This window comes from Neofelis nebulosa, chromosome 8 (assembly GCF_028018385.1).
Source record: "Neofelis nebulosa isolate mNeoNeb1 chromosome 8, mNeoNeb1.pri, whole genome shotgun sequence".
Classification (NCBI taxonomy): domain Eukaryota; kingdom Metazoa; phylum Chordata; class Mammalia; order Carnivora; family Felidae; genus Neofelis; species Neofelis nebulosa.
The window spans coordinates 64592759-64612605 of NC_080789.1; the positions used below are offsets into that span (position 1 = coordinate 64592759).

Below are 19847 nucleotides of genomic sequence, written 5' to 3' on the forward strand. Positions count from 1 at the left end.
TGCTTTGGAACCTACGCGTCTCCAGCAGGCCCGAGGGAGGGGGGGATGAGAGATGCTGCCACGCGCTGCCCCTGCAAGGATCAAGGGAATCACGGCTGCCTGTCCCCTCTGCCCCGCTGTCCCAACCCCCCTCTCATTCTTGGGCCAGATCCCTTGGGATTGGAGCCGCTCTGGGCTGCGGCTAGGCATTTGAGCGCCTCTGTCTCTGCCTTGCTCCGTAGCAGCTGCCGTGCTGAACGCCGCTCTCCCGACACCCGTACAAGCTGTCCCGCCGGTACAGGCCTCCTCGCCCACGCAGCCCCGGCCAGCGGCCCAGCCCCAGACGCTGTTCCAGACCCAGCCGCTGCTGCAGACCACGCCGGCCATTCTACCGCAGCCCACCGCTGCCACCGCTACTGCCCCCGTCCCCAAGCCAGTGGACACCCCCCCACAGATCACCGTCCAGCCTGCAGGCTTCGCACTGAGTCCAGGAATTGTAAGCTGCTGCCCTCACCCAGGGCTGACCAGGGATGGACCGAATCTCGGGCCAAGGGTGGAACTGGCCCTTCCCACAGGGGAGGAAGGAGGTGGAGGACCAGCCCCCCGAAAACGGCTCTTTTCCAACACATCCGCAGAGATGGCTCCCTCTGAGGCCTTCTCCTTGCATCTGCCAGCCCATCCATCCCAGACAAGAGCAGACAATCTCCGCCAAGAGGGCTGGGCAAATTCTCCAGAACCTGAACCACTGGACCGGCCTTGGAGGGTGGGATGATGTCTGGGGATTGCAAACTCGTGAGCTGTAACTAAGGTGGAGCTGGAGGCTCACAGCCCCGTGCCCGTGTCTGTCCGGTGTGGCTCCCGGCTCGGGCAGTGGAGCTGTTGGATGTGACTAGATTCACATCGACCCCTCCAGTCTGGCCTTCTGTCCTCCTGGGCCTGGCCTGAAAGATTAGCCGGAGTTACTCTTCCGTGGTGGTGCCCCTCCCCCTTCCCCGCAGCCCCTGGCCCTGGATGCTATTCAGCTGGTGGACATAGGCCTGCAGCCCACATTCACACCTGCCCAGCATCCGTATCTCCCCACCCCAAAGCGCTCAGCCTTTTCCTCTCTGCCTTGGGCTCTTTCTCACCCCGTGGCCTCTGAGCAAGGCTCTTTCTCCACCCACAGATCAGTGCTGCTTCCCTCGGGGGACAGACCCAGATCCTAGGCTCCCTCACTACCACTCCGGTCATTGCCAACGCCATTCCCAGCATGCCAGGGATCAGCAGTCAGATCCTCACCAACGCTCAGGGACAGGCAAGTGGTCGAAGCCAGGGCTGAGGGTTGAGGGCTGCGGTGAGGCTGCCTGGGGGTGGGGGTGGGGGTGGGGGGGGCCGGGACTTGGGCTGAGGGTCCTAGAAACTCGGACAGGGTGCCACGCTGCCGTTCATCTCTCGTGTGGCAGCTCTCTGCTGATGCTGAGCCCCGGCAGGGGCCTCACCTCCACCCCAGCCTATAGGTGCTCACTCTAGTCTGGGGTTTTCCTTCGTGGAGCACCCACTTTGTAACCAGGCTCTGTGTTAGGTGCTTTCTCACATTATCTCACCTCATTGTGAGTACAGGTCTGTTAGGTGGAGATTTTCATTCCCATTTTTCCCGGGGGAGAAGGCCGCGGTTCAGAGAAAGTAAGCCACCCAATAAAATGTGGCAGGGCAGGGCAGGGCAGGGCTTCACATCCAGGGCTGTGTGAATCGCATGCAGACCTATTCTTCCTGCACCTCGGCTCCGGGGATAGAATAAAGGAAACCGCTTTATCAATGAGGGAACTGAGGTCCGGAAGGGTTCAACGATTTGTTGAGGTTCCCTTCCCCTGCCCACGTGGGGATTTGGGTTGGGGGTAGAACTGGACGCTGGCCTCACACCTGGGGTCCCTGCCTTGTTTCCTCCAGGTTATTGGAGCACTTCCGTGGGTAGTGAACTCGGCTAGTGTGGCAGCCCCAGCACCAGCCCAAAGCCTGCAGGTCCAGGCTGTGACACCCCAGCTGTTGTTGAATGCCCAGGGCCAGGTGATCGCGACCCTGGCCAGCAGCCCCCTGCCTCCGCCCGTGGCTGTCCGGAAGGCAAGCACGCCTGAGTCCCCTGCTAAGAGTGAGGTACAAGGGCTGGGCTGGGATGAGGGCAGGGGTGGGGGGGTGCCTCCCTCAAGACTGCAGGGCAGGACAAGACTATTTTCCGAAGCCCCTGGCACACAGAGTACCTCCCCAAAGTGAGGGGAAATCCCAGAGTAGAAGGCCCCACATACTCTGTTCAGGGACAGAGCACTCCCCTCCCCACTCCCCCCACCCCCAAAACAAGTGTATGTGCCCTCAGAGGCCAGTGCCATGCTGAAAGGGCCAGGGAGGTAGTCAAAGCAAACTGAGCCTTGATCGTCTCCAGGGTGAACCGATTGCCAGGAAAGCCCAGGGAGGTGACTCGGCATCCCCTCCGCCTCACCCCTTCACTTGCACTGTGGCTTTGATTATTGCCTTATTTGTTCATTCCAGGAGCAGTTTTTGAGTGCCTACTATACTCCAGGTGCTGTAGATCCAGGGACGAGTAAGATGCCTTTCCTAGCCTTAGGTGGCCCACTGCTGGAGACAGTCGCAAGCCAGAGTGACAAAGACTATGACAGGGACGTGACAAGCTGCTGTAGGGACCCCGAGAAGGGAGTTCTGGACCGACTGGGGAATTCAGCAAAGCTTCGTAGAGAAGGGACGCGGCACTAATCTAAAGGGATGCGGTGGGCGGGAGAGTGGGTCCCCCCCTTTACTGTAATTGCAGGAATTAGAAGGTGTCAGAGCAGGGGTTCCCAGAGTTGTGTGTCAGAAGCACCTGCAGGACAGCTGGAATGCAGAGTCCCGACGCACACACGTCCCCCCACCCTTGGAGTTTCTTGTTCAGAAGTTCTGGAGTGGCGCTCCGGAATTTGCATTTCTAGCAAGTTCTCGGGCGAGGTTGAGGCCTTGGCTCTCAAATGCAGCATGCCGCTTCCAGGCTTTGTGAATAACCTCCTAGCCTCATCTGTAAAATGGAGATTATCAGAGTACCAACCTCCGAAGGTTATGAACGTTAATGGATATATCACGCGTAAGACAGGTAACACTCTGGTATGCAGGGAGCACTGGAAAAAAACTGTGCTTTTATTTTATCACTGTTATTATGGAGCAGAGAGTCATGGAAGGGAAGTGGCTAAGTAGATGCGTATTAAAAAAAAATTACCAGGGCGCCTGGGTGGCTCGGTCGGTTAAGCGTCCGACTTCGGCTCAGGTCATGATCTCACGATCCGTGAGTTCGAGCCCCGCGTCGGGCTCTGTGCTGACAGCTCAGAGCCTGGAGCCCGTTTCAGATTCTGTGTCTCCCTCTCTCTCTCTGCCCCTCCCCTGTTCATGCTCTCTCTCTCTGTCTCAAAAATAAACGTTAAAAAAAAAAAATTAAAAAAAAAATTACCTGTTATCCGGGTGGAGCCAAGAACTGAACTGTGGTGAGACTTGACTCCTTGTCACCTGTTAGGAGGCAGCTGAAACAGTTCTACCAAGAAACCAGGAGCCCTGAACTAAGGCTAAGTCCCTGGGGAGGAAGAGGGCCTGGGCTTGAGAGCTACCAAAGGGTAGAATCCAGGGAATAGGACCCATCCTAGAGAAATGTGCACTTTCCAGGAAGTTGTTTTATTTTTCTATTGTTATTATTTAACATTTATTTATTTATATATTTTGAGAGAGACGGGGACAGTGCACGTGGGGGAGGGGCAGAGAGAAGGGGGAAGAGAGAGAGAGGGAGAGAGAGAAGCCCAAGCAGGCTCCACACTGCCAGCATGGAGCTGGCCTCGGGCTCGAACTCATGAAACTTGGAGACCATGACCTAAGCCCAAACCAAGAGCCAAACGCTCCACCGACTGAGCCACCCAGGCGCCCCTCAGGAAGCTTTTAAAAACAATCATCCTGGGCTGCCTGGCTGGCTCAGTCAGTAAGTTAAGCATGCAACTCTTGATCTCGGGGTTTTGAGTTCTAGCCCCACACTGTTGGGTTGAGTTTACTTTAAAAATTCATACTAAAAATACTGATTTGATATATTTATAGTTTCTCCTGATGACAAATATGATACACACTTAAAAAAAATTTTTTTTTAATGTTTATTTATTTTTGAGAGGCTGAGAAACAGAGCATAAGCAGGAAAGGCGCAGAGAGAGGAAGACACAATCCGAGGCAGGCTCCAGGCTCTGAGCTGTCAGCACAGAACCCAACGTGGGGCTTGAACTCACGGGCCTTGAGATCACGACCTGAGCCGAAGTCGGACACTTAACTGACTGAACCACTCAGGCACCCTGACACACACTTTTTATAAAAATTCCAATATTATGTGTAATGGAAAAAAGCAAAAATCTCTTACAAGTCCACCCCCAGAGATAGCTGATATAGACAACTTGCTTTATATGTCTCAAGATTTTGTTTTTCCTGGAAATTCATATGTATTTTTTATAGGAGTTATTCTATAAAAATTGTTTTCACTTTATCTTTTCTTCCACTTAGCACTGTGACCCAGAGCTCCTTCCATGTCGGTTAATTAAGAGATTAACTGCGTACTTTTTTTTTTAAATATTTATATGTGAGAAAGAGAGACAGTGCGTGAGCAGAGAAGAGCAGAGAGAGAGGGAGACAAAGAATCTGAAGCAGGCTGCAGGCCCTGAGCTGTCAGCACAGAGCCCAACGCGGGGCTCGAACTCACGGACCCTGAGATCATGACCTGAGCTGAAATCACGGACACTCAACCGACTAAACCACCCGGGCGCCCCACTGTATTCTTTTTAGTAGCTGCACAGAATCTCCTTGTAAAAAGGTCCCCAGAGTCATTTGCCAGTTCCCTGTTAATGGACATTTGGGGCCTGGGAGCTTCTAGAATCAAATGTAGGTTTCTGTTCTGAGGGAAAAGATTTGAGAGCAGGTATCTCAAGGGTGGACACCTGTTGGGCTTTGAACAACTGTACTGAACCTTTCGGAGCCTCTGACCTGCCTGTGTCACGGGTGGCTGCGAGGCTCCAACTTGGTGGGGCATGTTGCTGTCCTTACTTCAGAGGTCACTGTCGTTGGGTGGGTGTAATTAAGTAGCTTCTAGTCTTGCTTTGTGATGGGGCACGGGTAGGAGTGTGCTGGGGGAGTGAGGATTTCATGCCCATTTTCATGTGGCCCGTGCAGGGACTCCCACCCCCTGAGCCAGGCAGGTGGGCAGTAGCGTCTCGTTGGCTCTCTTCTCCCAGGTCCAGCCCATCCAGCCCACGCCAGCCGTGCCGCAGCCAGCGGTGGTCATCACCAGCCCAGCCCCGGCGGCCAAGCCATCTGCCTCTGCTCCCATTCCAATCACCTGCTCTGAGACCCCTACTGTCAGCCAGTTGGTATCCAGTAAGTGACTCCTGAAAAAGGTTGTAGAGAGGAGGAGAGGCATGTATTCGGATTCCCCAGCCCCTTTAGATGCTGCTCTCCTTAATAAACTTTCTAGCGTCCAAAGGGGAAGGGCAAAGGCCCGCTACCAGGCATTGGCTTTCTTATTCCCATTCCTGCTGAGCTGGATTCTAGGCATGATGACAGTGGAGGCCACTTCCTCAAGAAGCCAATCCATGGGCTGTCTCTCGTTTGGTCTCTCACCCAGCATTTGAGGAATGTGGGTGGCTCAGCTCTGCTTGGGGCCAGGAGTGGGGAGAATGGGGGAGGGTCAGCCACCAGAGCTGGAAGAACTAGAAAAGAGACCCCTACTTCCAGACAGGTTAGTCCAGGCCCCTTTTCCTCAAGTTTTGTTTGCTTTGGGAACAGGGGTGGTGAAGGTGTTAAGGGTATATAGGCCTTTTGTCAAATGTCCTCATCCCTCACTGCTTCACCAGGCCAGGCCAATAAGCTAGATAAGGAGGGCTATCATCTGTCTTACACACTCACCCCTGGTCCCTTCCTCTGACCTAGAGCCGCATACCCCAAGTCTGGATGAGGACGGAATCAACTTGGAAGAGATCCGGGAGTTTGCCAAGAACTTTAAGATCCGGCGGCTGTCCCTGGGCCTCACACAGACTCAGGTGGGCCAGGCTCTGACTGCAACGGAAGGCCCAGCCTACAGCCAGTCAGCCATCTGCCGGTGAGTAAGGCTGTTCTGGACAAGGTCAAGGCCGGCTCAGGCATTTGATGGCACTAAGCACTCATTGGGACCCAGGTGCATGGCTCCTTTCCATATTCTCTCTTGCTCCTGCCTCCTTCCAGACCAGGAAGGTTGTTCCAAGGGTAGACGGGAACACCTAGAGTGGCCAGAGGCTGATCCAGTCCGTCTGAGGGCCCTCTCAAGTTTATTCTTCAATCCTGAGCATGTACGTGGTCTTTCGTTGGGGGGAACCTAAGACCCTAATCCATTCAGGAACCCTACAGGGAAAGGGTACAGCTTATGCCGTTGGTCACAAAAGTGGGAACTTCCGTTCTGACTTAGCTGTCCACCGCAACCCACCCTCCCCGCTGTTATGCTCCCATCCCCCCTCCTCCCAAGGCATGACTTTAAAGCGATGTAGCTGATTTTTCTGTGTGTGGCGTTCAGACTGGTTCTGATGCCAGTATCAAAGGAGGGCAAAGCGTTGCAAACAGGAATGAGTGCATGGCTCAGGGTTGGCCGAAAGGTGCCTGCCAGCTCCCAGATTAGACAAGAGTGACCGCTAGACCAGGTGTCACGCTGGCAGTTCTGTAGTCACATCCGGGCTCGGCCAGGAAGAGCGGTCTGACTCAGTGTCACTACTGTGAGACGAAATCGGAGGAGATGGCACTTGTGACATCCATGTGCCATCTCTGAAGTCCTCTTAAGATAACTCCTCAAAGGACCTCACTCATTTGGGTGTGAACGTTTTAGAAGAGTTGTTCAGACAGCAGCTGCACTGTTATCGTTGCGCCACTGAACTGAGGCTTTGTGACCTGGCTTACGGGATAATCTGCGGAGTCTGGGCTTGGCTGAGCCAGGGTGGTCTCGATGGGGGCGGTGAGGGGACCATTTAGTATGGTCCCACCAGTCCTCAGAGGGGCAACCCCTCGTGGAGAGTACTCACACCCCAGGGTGGGGAGTAAGGCATTCTCACTGTCCCTTCCCGGGCTTGGGTCACCCACAGGTTTGAGAAGCTGGATATCACACCCAAGAGTGCCCAGAAGCTGAAGCCAGTGCTGGAAAAGTGGCTGAATGAAGCCGAACTCCGGAACCAGGAAGGGCAGCAGAACCTGATGGAGTTCGTGGGAGGTGAGCCCTCCAAGAAACGCAAACGCCGCACCTCCTTCACCCCCCAGGCCATAGAGGCTCTGAATGCCTACTTCGAGAAGAACCCGCTGCCCACAGGCCAGGAGATCACCGAGATTGCTAAGGAGCTCAACTACGACCGGGAGGTCGTGCGCGTCTGGTTCTGCAATCGGCGCCAGACGCTCAAGAACACCAGCAAGCTGAATGTCTTTCAGATCCCTTAGGGCTCCGCCCCCGGCCCTGTGTTCCAGCACTTTGTACTTTTCCCTTGGCCCCTGGCTGCAGCCACTGCCGTGACGGCACCTGTCGTTCTGCCACGTGCGGCTGCGCTTGTCCTGGGGTCGTGAGACTCCACTGTGTGCATGTGCGTTCACTGCCTCCCTCCTCTCCTCCACGTAGCTCACATCACGGGGAGGGCAGAGGGGGCTCACCTGAGAGCTCCAGGCTCCGGGCCGGTCACGCCAAGGGACCCTTCCATTAAGTGGTGTCACTTAAAGAAGCACTTTGCGAAGGTGGTTTTCGAAGGGTGAATTCTGGTTGGGAACCAGAAGCTCCCCGTCTTTGGGGCAGGGCTGCGGCAGCCCCTAAGTACCACTGACCCTTAGCTCTTGTCTTTGATGGCATTCTCTCTCCACCCTCCCTTCCCCTGTGCTCCTCTGTGGAAGTGTCGCAGGTGTAGCAGCTCGTGCAGCGGAACCACAGCCTCAACTCCCACCCTTTGCCTGCAGGCACCCTGCCCCCGAAAGGACCCAAGGGGCACAGTTCCGAAAAGTGTGACGAGCTGCTCAGCAGGTCAGGCTCAGTGTCTGCCTTGCCCTCGAGGTCAGAAGGTTCTCGCAGCCCTGGGGCCAGAACATGTGATCCCTGCTTCCTTTGGGGGGAAATTGCACTAAAGCAGAACCTGTTCATTTGTGACCCAGGTTGGAAGGAAGCAGCTTTGAACTCTGGCCGTCCTGGAGTTGACCTGGGTCTGTGGCAGGTTGGGAACTTAATAGATGAACCCATCCTTCCAGATTTTAATATAAACTCTGCCCGTGGCTCTCTCCCTCACTAGACAGTGAGGGTTAAAGAACCGGCAGCCTGGAAAATCCCACTGCCCAAGCTCGCAGCACCCCGAAGAGAAATGAAAGAAATGCTGACTCTCTCTTTCTCTTGTCCTCCCACTCACCCCTAACCCAGTGCTGGGCCTTGTCAGAGGGGCACACGAAACCCTAAACCAGACAGCAAGGCCCTGGGGAAAAGGCCACCATCCAGGAAGAATGGATGGCAGCCCAAGAAAGTCTCTTGTGGAAGGTGACTTAACTCTAATTTTCTTGGTGACTTTGAGCCTTGGATACTGGAGGAGAAATCTTGTTTTGTCTGGAGTCTTACACCATGTGTTTGTGCAAACAGTCCTCCCCACCCCTGCCTGCCGGAGCTCCTCTGAGTCAAGAATACCCCCGAAGCAGGACGGGTCTTGCCTACAGAGAGGACAAAAATGGCACACTGAAGACGGGCACCCCATCCAAGCTGCTCAGTGAGTTTCCCAGCCTCGCTGTGGCTGGACGGCCCCTGGAACTCAGTATGTTACTCCAGGAGGTCGGGCGAGCACTAAGAGGTGTGCTTAGGTGAACCTAGACTCACCGTGTAGACCGTGTCCAAGGCCACAAGTCACAGAGCCAGATCAGCAGCTGCCCTCCACGGCACCTCACAGGATCTACCCTGACAAAATGGCTGCCAGGCGAGGGCACAGCCCTACCCCACTGGTCACCGGCACAGAGTCCCCTCCTGGTCTAGCTTCCTCTGGCTTGTGGTGTTCCCTTTCCTGCCTACAGCTGGTCCCTGTCAGGCCCTACAATGCCAGAGTGGCCACCCTCTTGGCGGCCCTGCCAGTGAGAGGACGGTTGTGTGTCAGATTTTCCCCAAACCCCCTACGTACGCACACACTCCTGCCCCAGTGCGTTCGGACCGCCCCAACTTTCCAGAGTGTGGTGGGAACGAGGAAGCAGGCGGGCACCCTGCCTGCCCCAAGCCTCCCGGGAGAGGATACGTCTCCAAGGGGGAGGCTTCACGTTCAAGTTTAGGGTTATCCGCCTGTGTCAACGAGATGAGGGGCTCACTCGGGCGGGCATCGTAAACAAGTTTTCAGTAAGAAGACCCAGGGTGCTGGCGTCTGTGAAGGATTCAGTGACTTACACATCAATAAATGAGAGAGGTAGGCTTGCACCCGCAAACACTTGTGTTCAGATAGGCTTTCTTTTTTTGAGAGAGACAAGTGGGTCACAGCTGGAGCCCTGGGAGTAGCATATAATCCAGGGTGTGTCCGTGGCAGTAGATATGCAGGAGAATACCATCTGTCCTGGTCTGTGAAAAGAAGATAATGAAGTCCTGGTCTAAATCAGGCCTGGCCACGCTTTCTCAGCTCCTCCCTTGTCTAAATCTGTCTTCCCGGGGCTGGGTTAGAACGACACCATTTTCTCCTCTGCGGGAAGGATGAGTAGGTCTTTCGGAGGAAGGATACCAGGGGCAGAAGTTTTGCAGGGTGAAGTCCCCAGGCACGGGGTGCAGAGTGTCCCTGAAGTGTGCCCAAGGCAGAGCTCACAGGCCTGCTGTCTCTGCTCGAGCTCCCCGCCCCCCCCCCCCCCCCCCCGCCCAATGTAAAGCCCTTGGGGAACAGCTATCTCCACCAGAGGTGGGTTTTCTGTTTTGCTTCTGATAGCATCAGGTTCTGAGGGGTGTCGATATGAATTTTGTTTTGAAAGCACCTTTCTGGACATAACCCAGAGCTTAGTGGCTCCTTTGCCATGGAAAGGCAGGAGAAAGGGCAGAAGTGATTTAACTGTCTGTGTGTGGCATTGTTTGTTTTGTTTTAAAATGAGAGAAGACCAAAATTTCTATGGCCTGGTGAGTCAGCTGGGGTCTGTGACCCTGCACTATCCATAGCATTTTATCTAGCGGGGGCCCGGGAAGGAATTTGGCCAAATGGACTGAGGAACACACTTGAATTTGGAATGAGAGTCCCTGACGTTTTTGTGTCCTTGGAAACCCAATCACCTTCCTATGCCTATATTCGCTTCCTGTCTCATAAGCCAGGCTCTGACGCTGAGGTTCTGACTATTCCCTGACATGGGGCAAAGTCTGCTGAGGGCTGGAGTGAGGGGTGGGGAGGGGAAAATGGGGATGTAGTTGTGTGGAATAAACAGTATTTTTCTTTTGTACTGGTCTGTTCGTTTATCCTTCGCCTCTCAGGGTGGGGCTGATAGGGAGAGGCCAGAGAAGGATCTGGGAGCTGCCTTTGCTATCAGAGCTCAGAGCCTGGAAAATCCCACTGCAAGAGGGCGAGACCCAGTGCCCGGGACTATCACTTCAGAAGGCCCTGCCATGACCCTCCCCATGGAATGCAGGTCAAGGGGATGCACCCTTTCTCCGAGTAGGACCCCAGAATTCCCTGCAAAGCCCACTTTCCCTCCCCTCTTCTCTGAGTCCCGATAGACTGTGCACATTCCTAGCCCCAAGAGATGACCAAGGGACAGCTCTCTGTTGGAGAGCTGGGGGGATAGAGTTTGGATATGCAAGCTGGAGTGTTGATAAGTATATACAAAGCCCTTTGCAGTGTGAGGTGCGCCTGCCACCCGGGGAGAGAAGGCAGGTAGTGGGCTGGGGACCAAGACTGGGGAACATTCTAGCACAGAACTTGAAGTCTAGCACTTCAAGGAGTGCTAGAAGTCTAAATTCAAACGTGGCCTTCCAGGTGATGATGAAGGTATGCTTGTCGTGATAGAAGGCTAGATCATCCGCAATTAGCTTGTCTTAACACAAATTTAGCTACATGGTAAGTGGATCTTCATTTGTGTTGCTGCTCAGGCCTGCAAATGTTAGGGCCTGCCACTTGAGCTTAGAGCAAGGAGAGCACGGCTATAATTAGGGCCCCCCTCTTTACTTGTCTACCTCCTAGGAGTTGGCTTCATGCCATGCACCCCTGCAGCCCTCCCTCCTTCCTCTTTCACCTACCTGGTATGGATAAGGTCTGGGCTCCATAATCGAAACAGGTGAGAGCAAGGCATCACCTTTGATTCCACCCAATTAACATCCCCGAGCCGGGCAGTGTGCTTCATTCTAGATTGTGTTCTACCACCCTACCTCCACCCAAGGGACAATAGGTGTCCAATATTCTGATGTAAGGCTCAGGGGCCAGAGAAGCTTTACAGCACTCTGAAACGATGGGGCAGAGAAGTCAAATAGAAGCCAACACTTACTTCTGCATAGATGTCATAACCCTAATATTAGCTGTCCACACTAGGCTGGGATTCCTCAGTATCCAGGTCAGGATAGCACACAACAGGTCCTTGACAAATGTCCGATAGATGACTGAATGTATTTCCTGTCCTCTCCTTCAAGAAATAATAAGAGCTAAGTCATTGACTTCATGCAACTGGGAGAAAGCAGGTACAGAGGATTCTGCTTAGCCATGCAGGGTTTAGACTGTGCTATGGGGGAGTGAATGGAATCTGGCCAACAACTGGCCTTGACCTGGGAAAGGCAGCTACCACCAGAACAGTTAATGGAAGCTGATATCTCTGGCTTAAACCAGCCGAATGTGGTTCCGGACAGTTGGCCCAGGACAGCCTACAAGGAAGAGGGGTGGGTTTGTGGAGGGACTGGAGTTTCTATTCCTGGGATGTTCTTTTGGGTTCCTGGACCCAGTTCTTTTTTTTTTTTTAATTTTTTTTTTACGTTTATTTATTTCTGAGACAGAGAGAGACAGAGCATTAGTGGGGAAGGGGCAGAGAGAGAGGGAGACACAGAATCCGAAGCAGGCTCCAGGCTCCGAGCTGTCAGCACAGAGCCCGACGCAGGGCTTGAACTCACAAACCGTGAGATCATGACCTGAACCGAAGTCAGTCGCTCAACCGACTGAGCCACCCAGGCGCCCCTCCTGGACCCAGTTCTGATGTGTGTGTGGAGGCTTCCCCACACCAACGAGCAATCTCGGACACCAACAAGGTATCCGAGAATTCAACTCAAGAATTCATCCACCGGGGCGCCTGGGTGGCGCAGTCGGTTGAGCGTCCGACTTCAGCCAGGTCACGATCTCGCGGTCCGTGAGTTCGAGCCCCGCGTCAGGCTCTGGGCCGACGGCTCGGAGCCTGGAGCCTGTTTCCGATTCTGTGTCTCCCTCTCTCTCTGCCCCTCCCCCGTTCATGCTCTGTCTCTCTCTGTCCCAAAAATAAATAAAAAATGTTGAAAAAAAAAAAAATTAAAGAATTCATCCACCTGAAGATAGCATCAGATTCCACAGGTAAAAGGCTCTGTCCCACAAGACCACCCTCCACTTCAAACCACCATCACAAGCCCAGGCTGTTACCTGTGCTTCTGAAAGACCAGCTATAAATCGGAGGCTCCAACAACCCCCTTCCAGCTCAGGATGCCAACTGTGAGTATAGGTTGTTACCTACACTTCTGACCAAATGGCTGTAAATTAGACGTTCCCATGACCCTCTCTTTGAGTTCAATGAATTTACTTGAATGGCTCATAGAACTCAGGGAAACCCATTTACTCACTAGAATAAGTGATACAAATCAACAGCCCTGTGAAGAGATACACATGGTGATGTCCTGAACAAAGGAGCTTTTGTGTTCTTGGAGCTTGGGACCCTGGCATGGTGGCACATGGAACAGTTCTGTTCCCCAACCTGGAAACTCTCTGAACTCCTTCCTTTGGGGTTTTTATGGAGGCTTCATTACATAGACATGGTTGATTAACTCATTGGCCATTGGTGATTGATTCAAACTGTAGCCCCTCTCCCTTTCCCTGAAATCAGGAGGTGGGACTGAAAGGTCCAACCCACTATTCATGGTTAGTTACCCTGGGAAGCAGCCCCCATCCATAAGTGCTTTCCCAAAGCCAACTTTGTTTTTCATTTTATTTTTTATTTTTTTTAACGTTTATTTATTTTTGAGAGAGAAAGAGACAGAGTGTGAGCGAGGGAGGCGCAGAAATAGAGGGAGCCACAGAATCTGAAGTGAGCTCCAGGCTCTGAGCTGTCAGCACAGAGCCCGACATGGGGCTCGAACTCACGAACTGCGAGATCATGACCTGAGTGGAAGTCAGACACTTAACCGACCAAGCCGCCCAGGCGTCCCCAAAGCCACCTTTGTTAACAAACCCAGTTGTGGTGGAAAGGAGGTTGTTATGAACAACAAGACACTCATTTTACCTTCATGGCTCTGAAGCATTTTCAGGAACTGAAGACAGACCAAATATCGCAAAAGATGCTGTGCTCCCATAGCCCTATTGCTCAGGAAATTCCAAGGGTTTTGGGGCCTGTGAGCCAGGAACTATGGATGAAGACCAAATATGTATGAGAAATATATTTTGGTTATATATATATATATATATATATATATATATATATATGTGTGTGTGTGTAAATTTCTTATAAATCATCATATTGCAGCTGTCCACCATGCTAAGGACTGCTGTGAAGGGAGAACTGGTCTTTTATGGACTGGAGAAGATTGCGCTGGTTTCTGGATACAGATCACAACCTGAAGTTGTTGGGAGCTGCATGGCTGTGAAAGCTTTTGATTTCTTTTTCTTTCAACTACACTCCTTCAAAGAAGCCAGACTGGAGCTCACGGGCTTGTCGGGATGGGATGTGGGAAGATGTGAAGAGTTAAACCTAGGTGGCCAGTCCCTCAACAAAGCCTGTCCGGATAATGGTTTCTTCCTGTTATCTAAAGGAAAATGCCCAATAATTGCCTGGGGAACCCAGCAATAGAGACTCTGACTTCAGTAAATGAATGAGAAGGGAAGACTAGGGGATAGACAGGTGCTGATCCAGAAGCTTGAGCCCTCAAGCCTCTGAGAGAATTGATTTGTCTTGAGAAGTAGGCAGGACAGGTGCTAGGGTCCCCTTTTTATCAGTCATAATAATACTGATCACTATGTGCTAGGTACTCTTCTAAGTACTTAACATGCATTTTGTCAGTTAATTCTCACCATAATTCTGTAAAGCAGTAACTATGCCCATATTATTTATTTTTTAAATGTTTATTTAATTTTTGAGAGAGAGAGAGAGAGAGAGCGTGCACAAGCAGGGGAGGGGCAGAGAGAGGGAGACACCGAATCCAGAGCAGGCTCCAGACTCCGAGCTCTCAGCGCAGAGCCTGATGCCGGGCTCAAACTCACCTGAGCCAAAGTCGGATGCTTAACCAACTGAGCCACCCAAGCTGATTCCTATACCCATTTTATAGGTAAGGAGTTGAAGTGCAGACAAGATGAGGAACCTACTTACGGTTGCTTTGTGTGCTGCAGAACCAAGTCTTGAACCCAGGTAGGCTGTTTCTAAAGCCTGTGTGCTTAACCTTATGCTATACAGGATGGGACCTGGGAATTGCTTTTCTGTCCTGATCATTTTTGTAGGATTTCCACATGTTTTTACCATCCAGGGTAAGCTCTACCGTGTTCTGTAGAGGAGGAAGAACTTTTCCTTTACCCTTTTAGGTTCTTTTGGTGGGTCACTTAATTAAATCGACAAAACACACCAAGAGGAGAGAAAGAAATCTAATTGCATACGTACAGAAGGCCCATAAGAACATGAGACCCCCAGGTGGTCAGGCAACTGAGGCTTATATGGCCTCCTGAGCTATGCGGATGAGGGTAGAGGTCTGAGACTTCACAGGGGAGGAAGATAATTTACAGGAAGATGGGTAGAGCAAGTAGTTGGTAAGTAAATGTTTGCCACGGGATGCAGAGACAACGGAGCCAAAAAGGAATCGGAACAAACAGGCCCTGTTGAGCTTCCCACAGCTACCATACTTAGCTCATATTCTCTGTAGTTATCTCTGATGATAGTTCTCTTCCTGGACTAGGCACTCCATCTCAAGTATTTTAGGCCGTTAAAAGTAAAGTAAAAGCGTCTCCTGAGTCTTTTGGGCCTTGACTGACTTCAGCTCGAAGCAGTCCACATGCCAAAGCGGCACATTTTGGGGAGGCTCATTCTGAACCTCTTCAGTTCCATCTAAACAGTGTCTGTTTCGGGACCTAATCTAGAGAAATGAGCCCTTTGCAGATAAGCCTTAACGCCACCCAAATGGTCCAGAATACTGAATTTGGAACTCTGTGCCACGGGTATTCTAGTTAATCATATTTATTATCTCTAGTAAGAGCCGTGATTTGCGTTGTGGGATGAATTTATGCATACAAACTTTGGTTTATTGATAGGCGGTGCTGGATTTCCAGGGGAATGCCTGGTGATCTTTTCTTGGAAGCAGAATTCCCAGGGCTATCCCTGGAATCCCTGTTTCTAGTCCTGGCACTCCAATTTCACTCTGAGTTGCACTGGGAAAGGGAGAGGAAGGAAAAAGTCCACTTCCCCCAGGCACAGAATTCCAGGGGTAAACAGTCAATAAAATCTTTTCCCCACAGAGGGATCTGGGCTCACAGACATAAATCTCAAGGCTGATCTGCATTCCAATTGGGAGGGAAGCTTAGGAATTATTTTTCATCTTACCCAGTTTATTTTAGAATTAATAAGTGGCAAGGAGGACTTTTGTGAAGTCTTTATTTCGGTTCAGAATTTAAACTTGAGCTCAAGCATTTCTGAGAAGAACATGTCTGTCTTTTTCTAAATATTTTCCAGAGGACAGGGCTCTACGAGATTCTTGGATATGGCAATGATCTCTTCCAAACATCTAATATGAATATTCCTTGCTTTATTTTAAAGTTATTCACTCTGGGGGCGCCTGGGTGGCGCAGTCGGTTAAGCGTCCGACTTCAGCCAGGTCACGATCTCGCGGTCCGTGAGTTCGAGCCCCGCGTCAGGCTCTGGGCTGATGGCTCGGAGCCTGGAGCCTGTTTCCGATTCTGTGTCTCCCTCTCTCTCTGCCCCTCCCCCGTTCATGCTCTGTCTCTCTCTGTCCCAAAAATAAATAAAAAATGTTGAAAAAAAAAAAATTAAAAAAAAAAAAATAAAGTTATTCACTCTGTGCTCTTTTTCTGCATGTTTTTAAGATTTCATTTTTAAATGTGTATTTATTTATTTTCGGAAGAGAGAGACAGAGCATGAACAGGAGAGGGGCGGAGAGAAAGGGAGACAGAAAATCGCAAACAGGCTCCAAGCGGTCAGCACACAGCTAGACACGGGGCTCGAACTCACGAACTGTGAGATCATGACCTGAGCAGAAATCAAGAGTTGGCCATTCAACTGACTGAGCCACCCACGTGCCCCTAAGATTTTATTTTTAAGTAATATCCACACCCAACATGGGGCATGAACCCCCAACCCCAAGATCAAGAGTCACATGCTCTACTGACTAAGCCAGCCAGGTGCCCCTATTTTTCTGCATATTAAAAAAAAAAAATGCTTCAGGGCACCTGGGTGGCTTAGTCGGTTAAGTGTCTGACTCTTGATGTCAACTCAGGTCATGATCTCACGGTTTGTGGGTTTGAGTCCCATGTCAGGCTCCGTGCTGGCAGTGCAGAGCCCGCTTACAATTCTCTCTCTGCCCCTCCTCCTCCTTCTCTCTCTCTAAGATGAATAAATCAACTTTTAAAAAATGCTTCATTCAAGCTATCTTCACGTGACCAGTTTTTGAAAATTTATGTTCTCACCTCCGCAGGCTTCAAAATGCATCTCTGAAAAGAAGGCTAGGTAGGAAGCAGATGTTTTTTTAGGTTAACACCATCCACAGGGACACAGTGGCATGATGCTTACATGTCCAGACTGTGAGATCAGTCAGGCTTCACCACTCACAAGCTGAGTGACCCTGGACAAGTCAATTAATTTTTCTGAGCCTCAGTTTCTTGATCTATGAAATGCATCTAATAATGGTACCTTTCTTACAGGAGTGATGTGAGAATTAAATGAGATTATGTGCATAAAACACCTAGTCAGGGGTTGGCACTTAGGAAAGGCTCAGTAAATATGAGCCTCTCATTATTACATCAGAGATTTAAAGTTACTTGCCCAGATGATGCATGTAGAGATGGAGTTGTCATTCAAGGAGGCATGGTTCCACCTAAAAGGCATGTAAAAATACTACCATGGATCTAATGTTCGTTTACAAAGAATTTTGATTATGGCATCTCTCTTTTGGCTTCTGAGCCCAGTTCCAGTTGCTTTACTCATAGGCATGTTTTTAAAAAAATTTTTTTGTAATGTTTATTTATTTTTGAGAGAGACAGAGAGGCAGTGCGAGCAGGGGAGGGGCAGAGAGAGAGAGGGAGACACAGAATCCGAAGCAGGCTCCAGGCTCTGAGCCGTCAGCACAGAGCCCGACCCAGGGGCCTGAACCCACGAAACACGAGATCATGACCTGAGTCAAAGTTGGACGCTTAACTGACTGAGCCACCCAGGTGCCCTTATTTATTTTTAAAGTTTATTTTTTGTGAGAGAGAGTGAGAGAGCAGGAGGGGCAGAGGGAGAGAGAGGGAATCCCAAGCAGGCTCTGCACTGTCAGTGCTAGCCACATGCAGGGCTCAAACTCACCAAACATGAGATCATGACTGAGGTATCTAGGCACCCCTCAATAAGCATTTTTTAAAAGTCCTATTGAATGCAGAAACTATACTAGGAGATATGTAGAACACAAGCCTGAGAAAGATTTCTTTCCTATTATTTAGGAAATCGCAGTCTAGCGAAACAAGCAAATATATACAATTCAGGACGAACTGTAAAAAGTTAAATAATGAAATACAACAATGAGCCAATACTTTCACATATAGGCAGTGTTTTATAGTGAAAAATATCATCAGACTTTGGAATCAGCTCTGAAGTTGGCACGGTAACTTAGTTGTGGGTAATTTAACCCCATTAGCCTTCTTTCCTTACTAGTAAAATGAGGGTCATAAATACTTACCCTTAGAATTATAATTCTAATTGCAAGATTGTCTTGAGGATTACTAACAACGTAATAAAGTTCCTGGCATATAGTTGATGCTTGATAAACAATGGACATTACTATTTAATCCTAATAGGACGAAGGGGGAGCAGGGATGGTTATCCTTGCTTTTCAAATGAGGAAACGAAATCTCGGTGAGATAAGTGATTATTCGAAAAGTCACCAAACTAGCAAGTGAAGACGCCAACCCAAATCGTGATCTTCAGACCACGACCTTTTGAAAACGACAACTTTCACCTATCTCATGCCTGTTCTAACGCATCAGGGGGAATGCGGAAGATGAGTCTTGACCTTCGGAGAGGTGAGTTTAAGGAGAGCGAGCATTCCAGGAGCAAAGGAACCCCTACAGGGAGCTCTGGGGAAACGGTCCGGAGTCCTCCAGGGGCCGGGGTGAGTTCGGTAAGACTAGAGTGAAGGCTCCATCCACGCCCTAGAGTGTCGACTTGGCACACCGCCCTAGGCAGGACTCAGGTAGCCTCAGAAAGAGCCATTTAAAGAGCAGACACCCGACGCACGCGGGGTCCTCTCCCAGACCGCCCAACTCATCTGCGGGGGCGGGGAGGGGCCGTCGCGCAGCTAGCCTATCATCACTGCCGAAGCCCGCGAACTCTCTTCCTCATTGGCGACCTCCGGGGTGACGTCATGTTCGGCGGACCCGCAAAGGAAGAGGGCGCCATGATTGGTTGGCGCCGGGGCGGCGGGCGGTGGAGGACCCTGGCGAGTCTAGGTTTCCAGCCGGTGCTGGACTTTCCCCTTCCATGTTCCGAGGCTCTGGGGGACTGCAGAGGGCGGGGAGTCGGCTCGGCGGAGACCTGGATTGGGTTCTAAGAGCCGTGGGGTTGAGAAGGGGTGACCGGAAGTGATCTTGGGACTGACCGGAAGCGAGGCCTGGAGGGGAAAGGGAGAGCGGGTCCCGGGAGGGAGGGGGGCTTCCAGCAGAAGGGGACGGGGGAGAAAGGTGCGAAAGCGCCGTGGGAGTGCCGGGTAGGCAGTGGGTCGCTGCTGCTGGTCTGTTTGGGAGGCAGCAAGTGACCACCACGAGCTCGAGGGGAGAGCCCAAGCAGTGGGAGTGCGGGAGCCTAGGGCTGCCTCAGCGGAATCTGGAATAGCTAAGCACAGGGGCCCTCGCACGGCTCCAAAGAACTGGGTGGGAGGGATTTTGGAAGTCGAGGCAGGAGCCAGGAGCTGAGGGTACGGCAGATTAGTTGTGCGGGAAGTGCGGTTCGGGCTTGGGGGTGGTCGGTGGGGACGGCGTGGGAGATCTTGGTTTGGAGTTTTCCACAGTCTTGCCCCCATTGGGTAGAATCACACTACTTGCCTTTGTACAAGAAACGGTGTCTCCTGGGGCAAGGAAGGAGCCAGCATGGCCTGGGCTCTGAAGCTGCCTCTGGCCGATGAAGTGATTGAATCTGGGCTGGTGCAGGACTTTGATGCTAGTCTGTCCGGGATCGGCCAGGAACTGGGTGCTGGTGCCTATAGCATGAGGTGAGTGAGATTTTTACCTGACCCTGCACCTTCTGAATAACAAAAGCAGGGAAGGGAATAAATAAGGTTGGAGGGGTGTGGGAGGGAGGTATTTAGAGTTAAATAAGCTGTCTGCGGTTAGGGAAAATTGACTTTTTTCTTTGTTACTTTGAGTAGTGACTACTGTGGAAGAAATGGAAGAAGAAGGCAGTGTCAGGTCTGTGCAGGATCAGTGGAAGAAGCAGGAATGGCCCTTGGCTAG

At 51.4% G+C, this 19847-nt stretch overlaps 2 protein-coding genes across 11 annotated transcripts in view; both read left to right on the forward strand.

Moving 5' to 3' along the window:
• The window catches only part of POU6F1 (POU class 6 homeobox 1), a 29939-nt gene extending 20079 nt beyond the window's left edge, over positions 1–9860 (forward strand). For 6 of the 7 annotated variants that reach the window (XM_058742763.1, XM_058742762.1, XM_058742767.1 and 3 more), the window contains 6 exons: positions 222–475; positions 1145–1273; positions 1906–2109; positions 5247–5388; positions 5941–6109; positions 7116–9860. In XM_058742763.1, coding sequence (XP_058598746.1) covers positions 222–475; positions 1145–1273; positions 1906–2109; positions 5247–5388; positions 5941–6109; positions 7116–7461 — 1244 coding nt within the window. In that variant the 3' untranslated portion in view covers positions 7462–9860. The remainder of the gene's footprint in view (positions 1–221; positions 476–1144; positions 1274–1905; positions 2110–5246; positions 5389–5940; positions 6110–7115) is intronic. The other variant, XM_058742769.1, reaches the window with a different exon arrangement.
• Positions 9861–18776: 8916 nt separating this feature from the next.
• Positions 18777–19847, forward strand: part of TFCP2 (transcription factor CP2) — a 45512-nt gene continuing 44441 nt past the window's right edge. For 2 of the 4 annotated variants that reach the window (XM_058742770.1, XM_058742771.1), the window contains exon 1: positions 18777–19606. In XM_058742770.1, the coding sequence (XP_058598753.1) occupies positions 19485–19606 (122 nt within the window). In that variant the 5' untranslated portion in view covers positions 18777–19484. The remainder of the gene's footprint in view (positions 19607–19847) is intronic. The other 2 variants (XM_058742772.1, XM_058742773.1) reach the window with 1 other exon arrangement.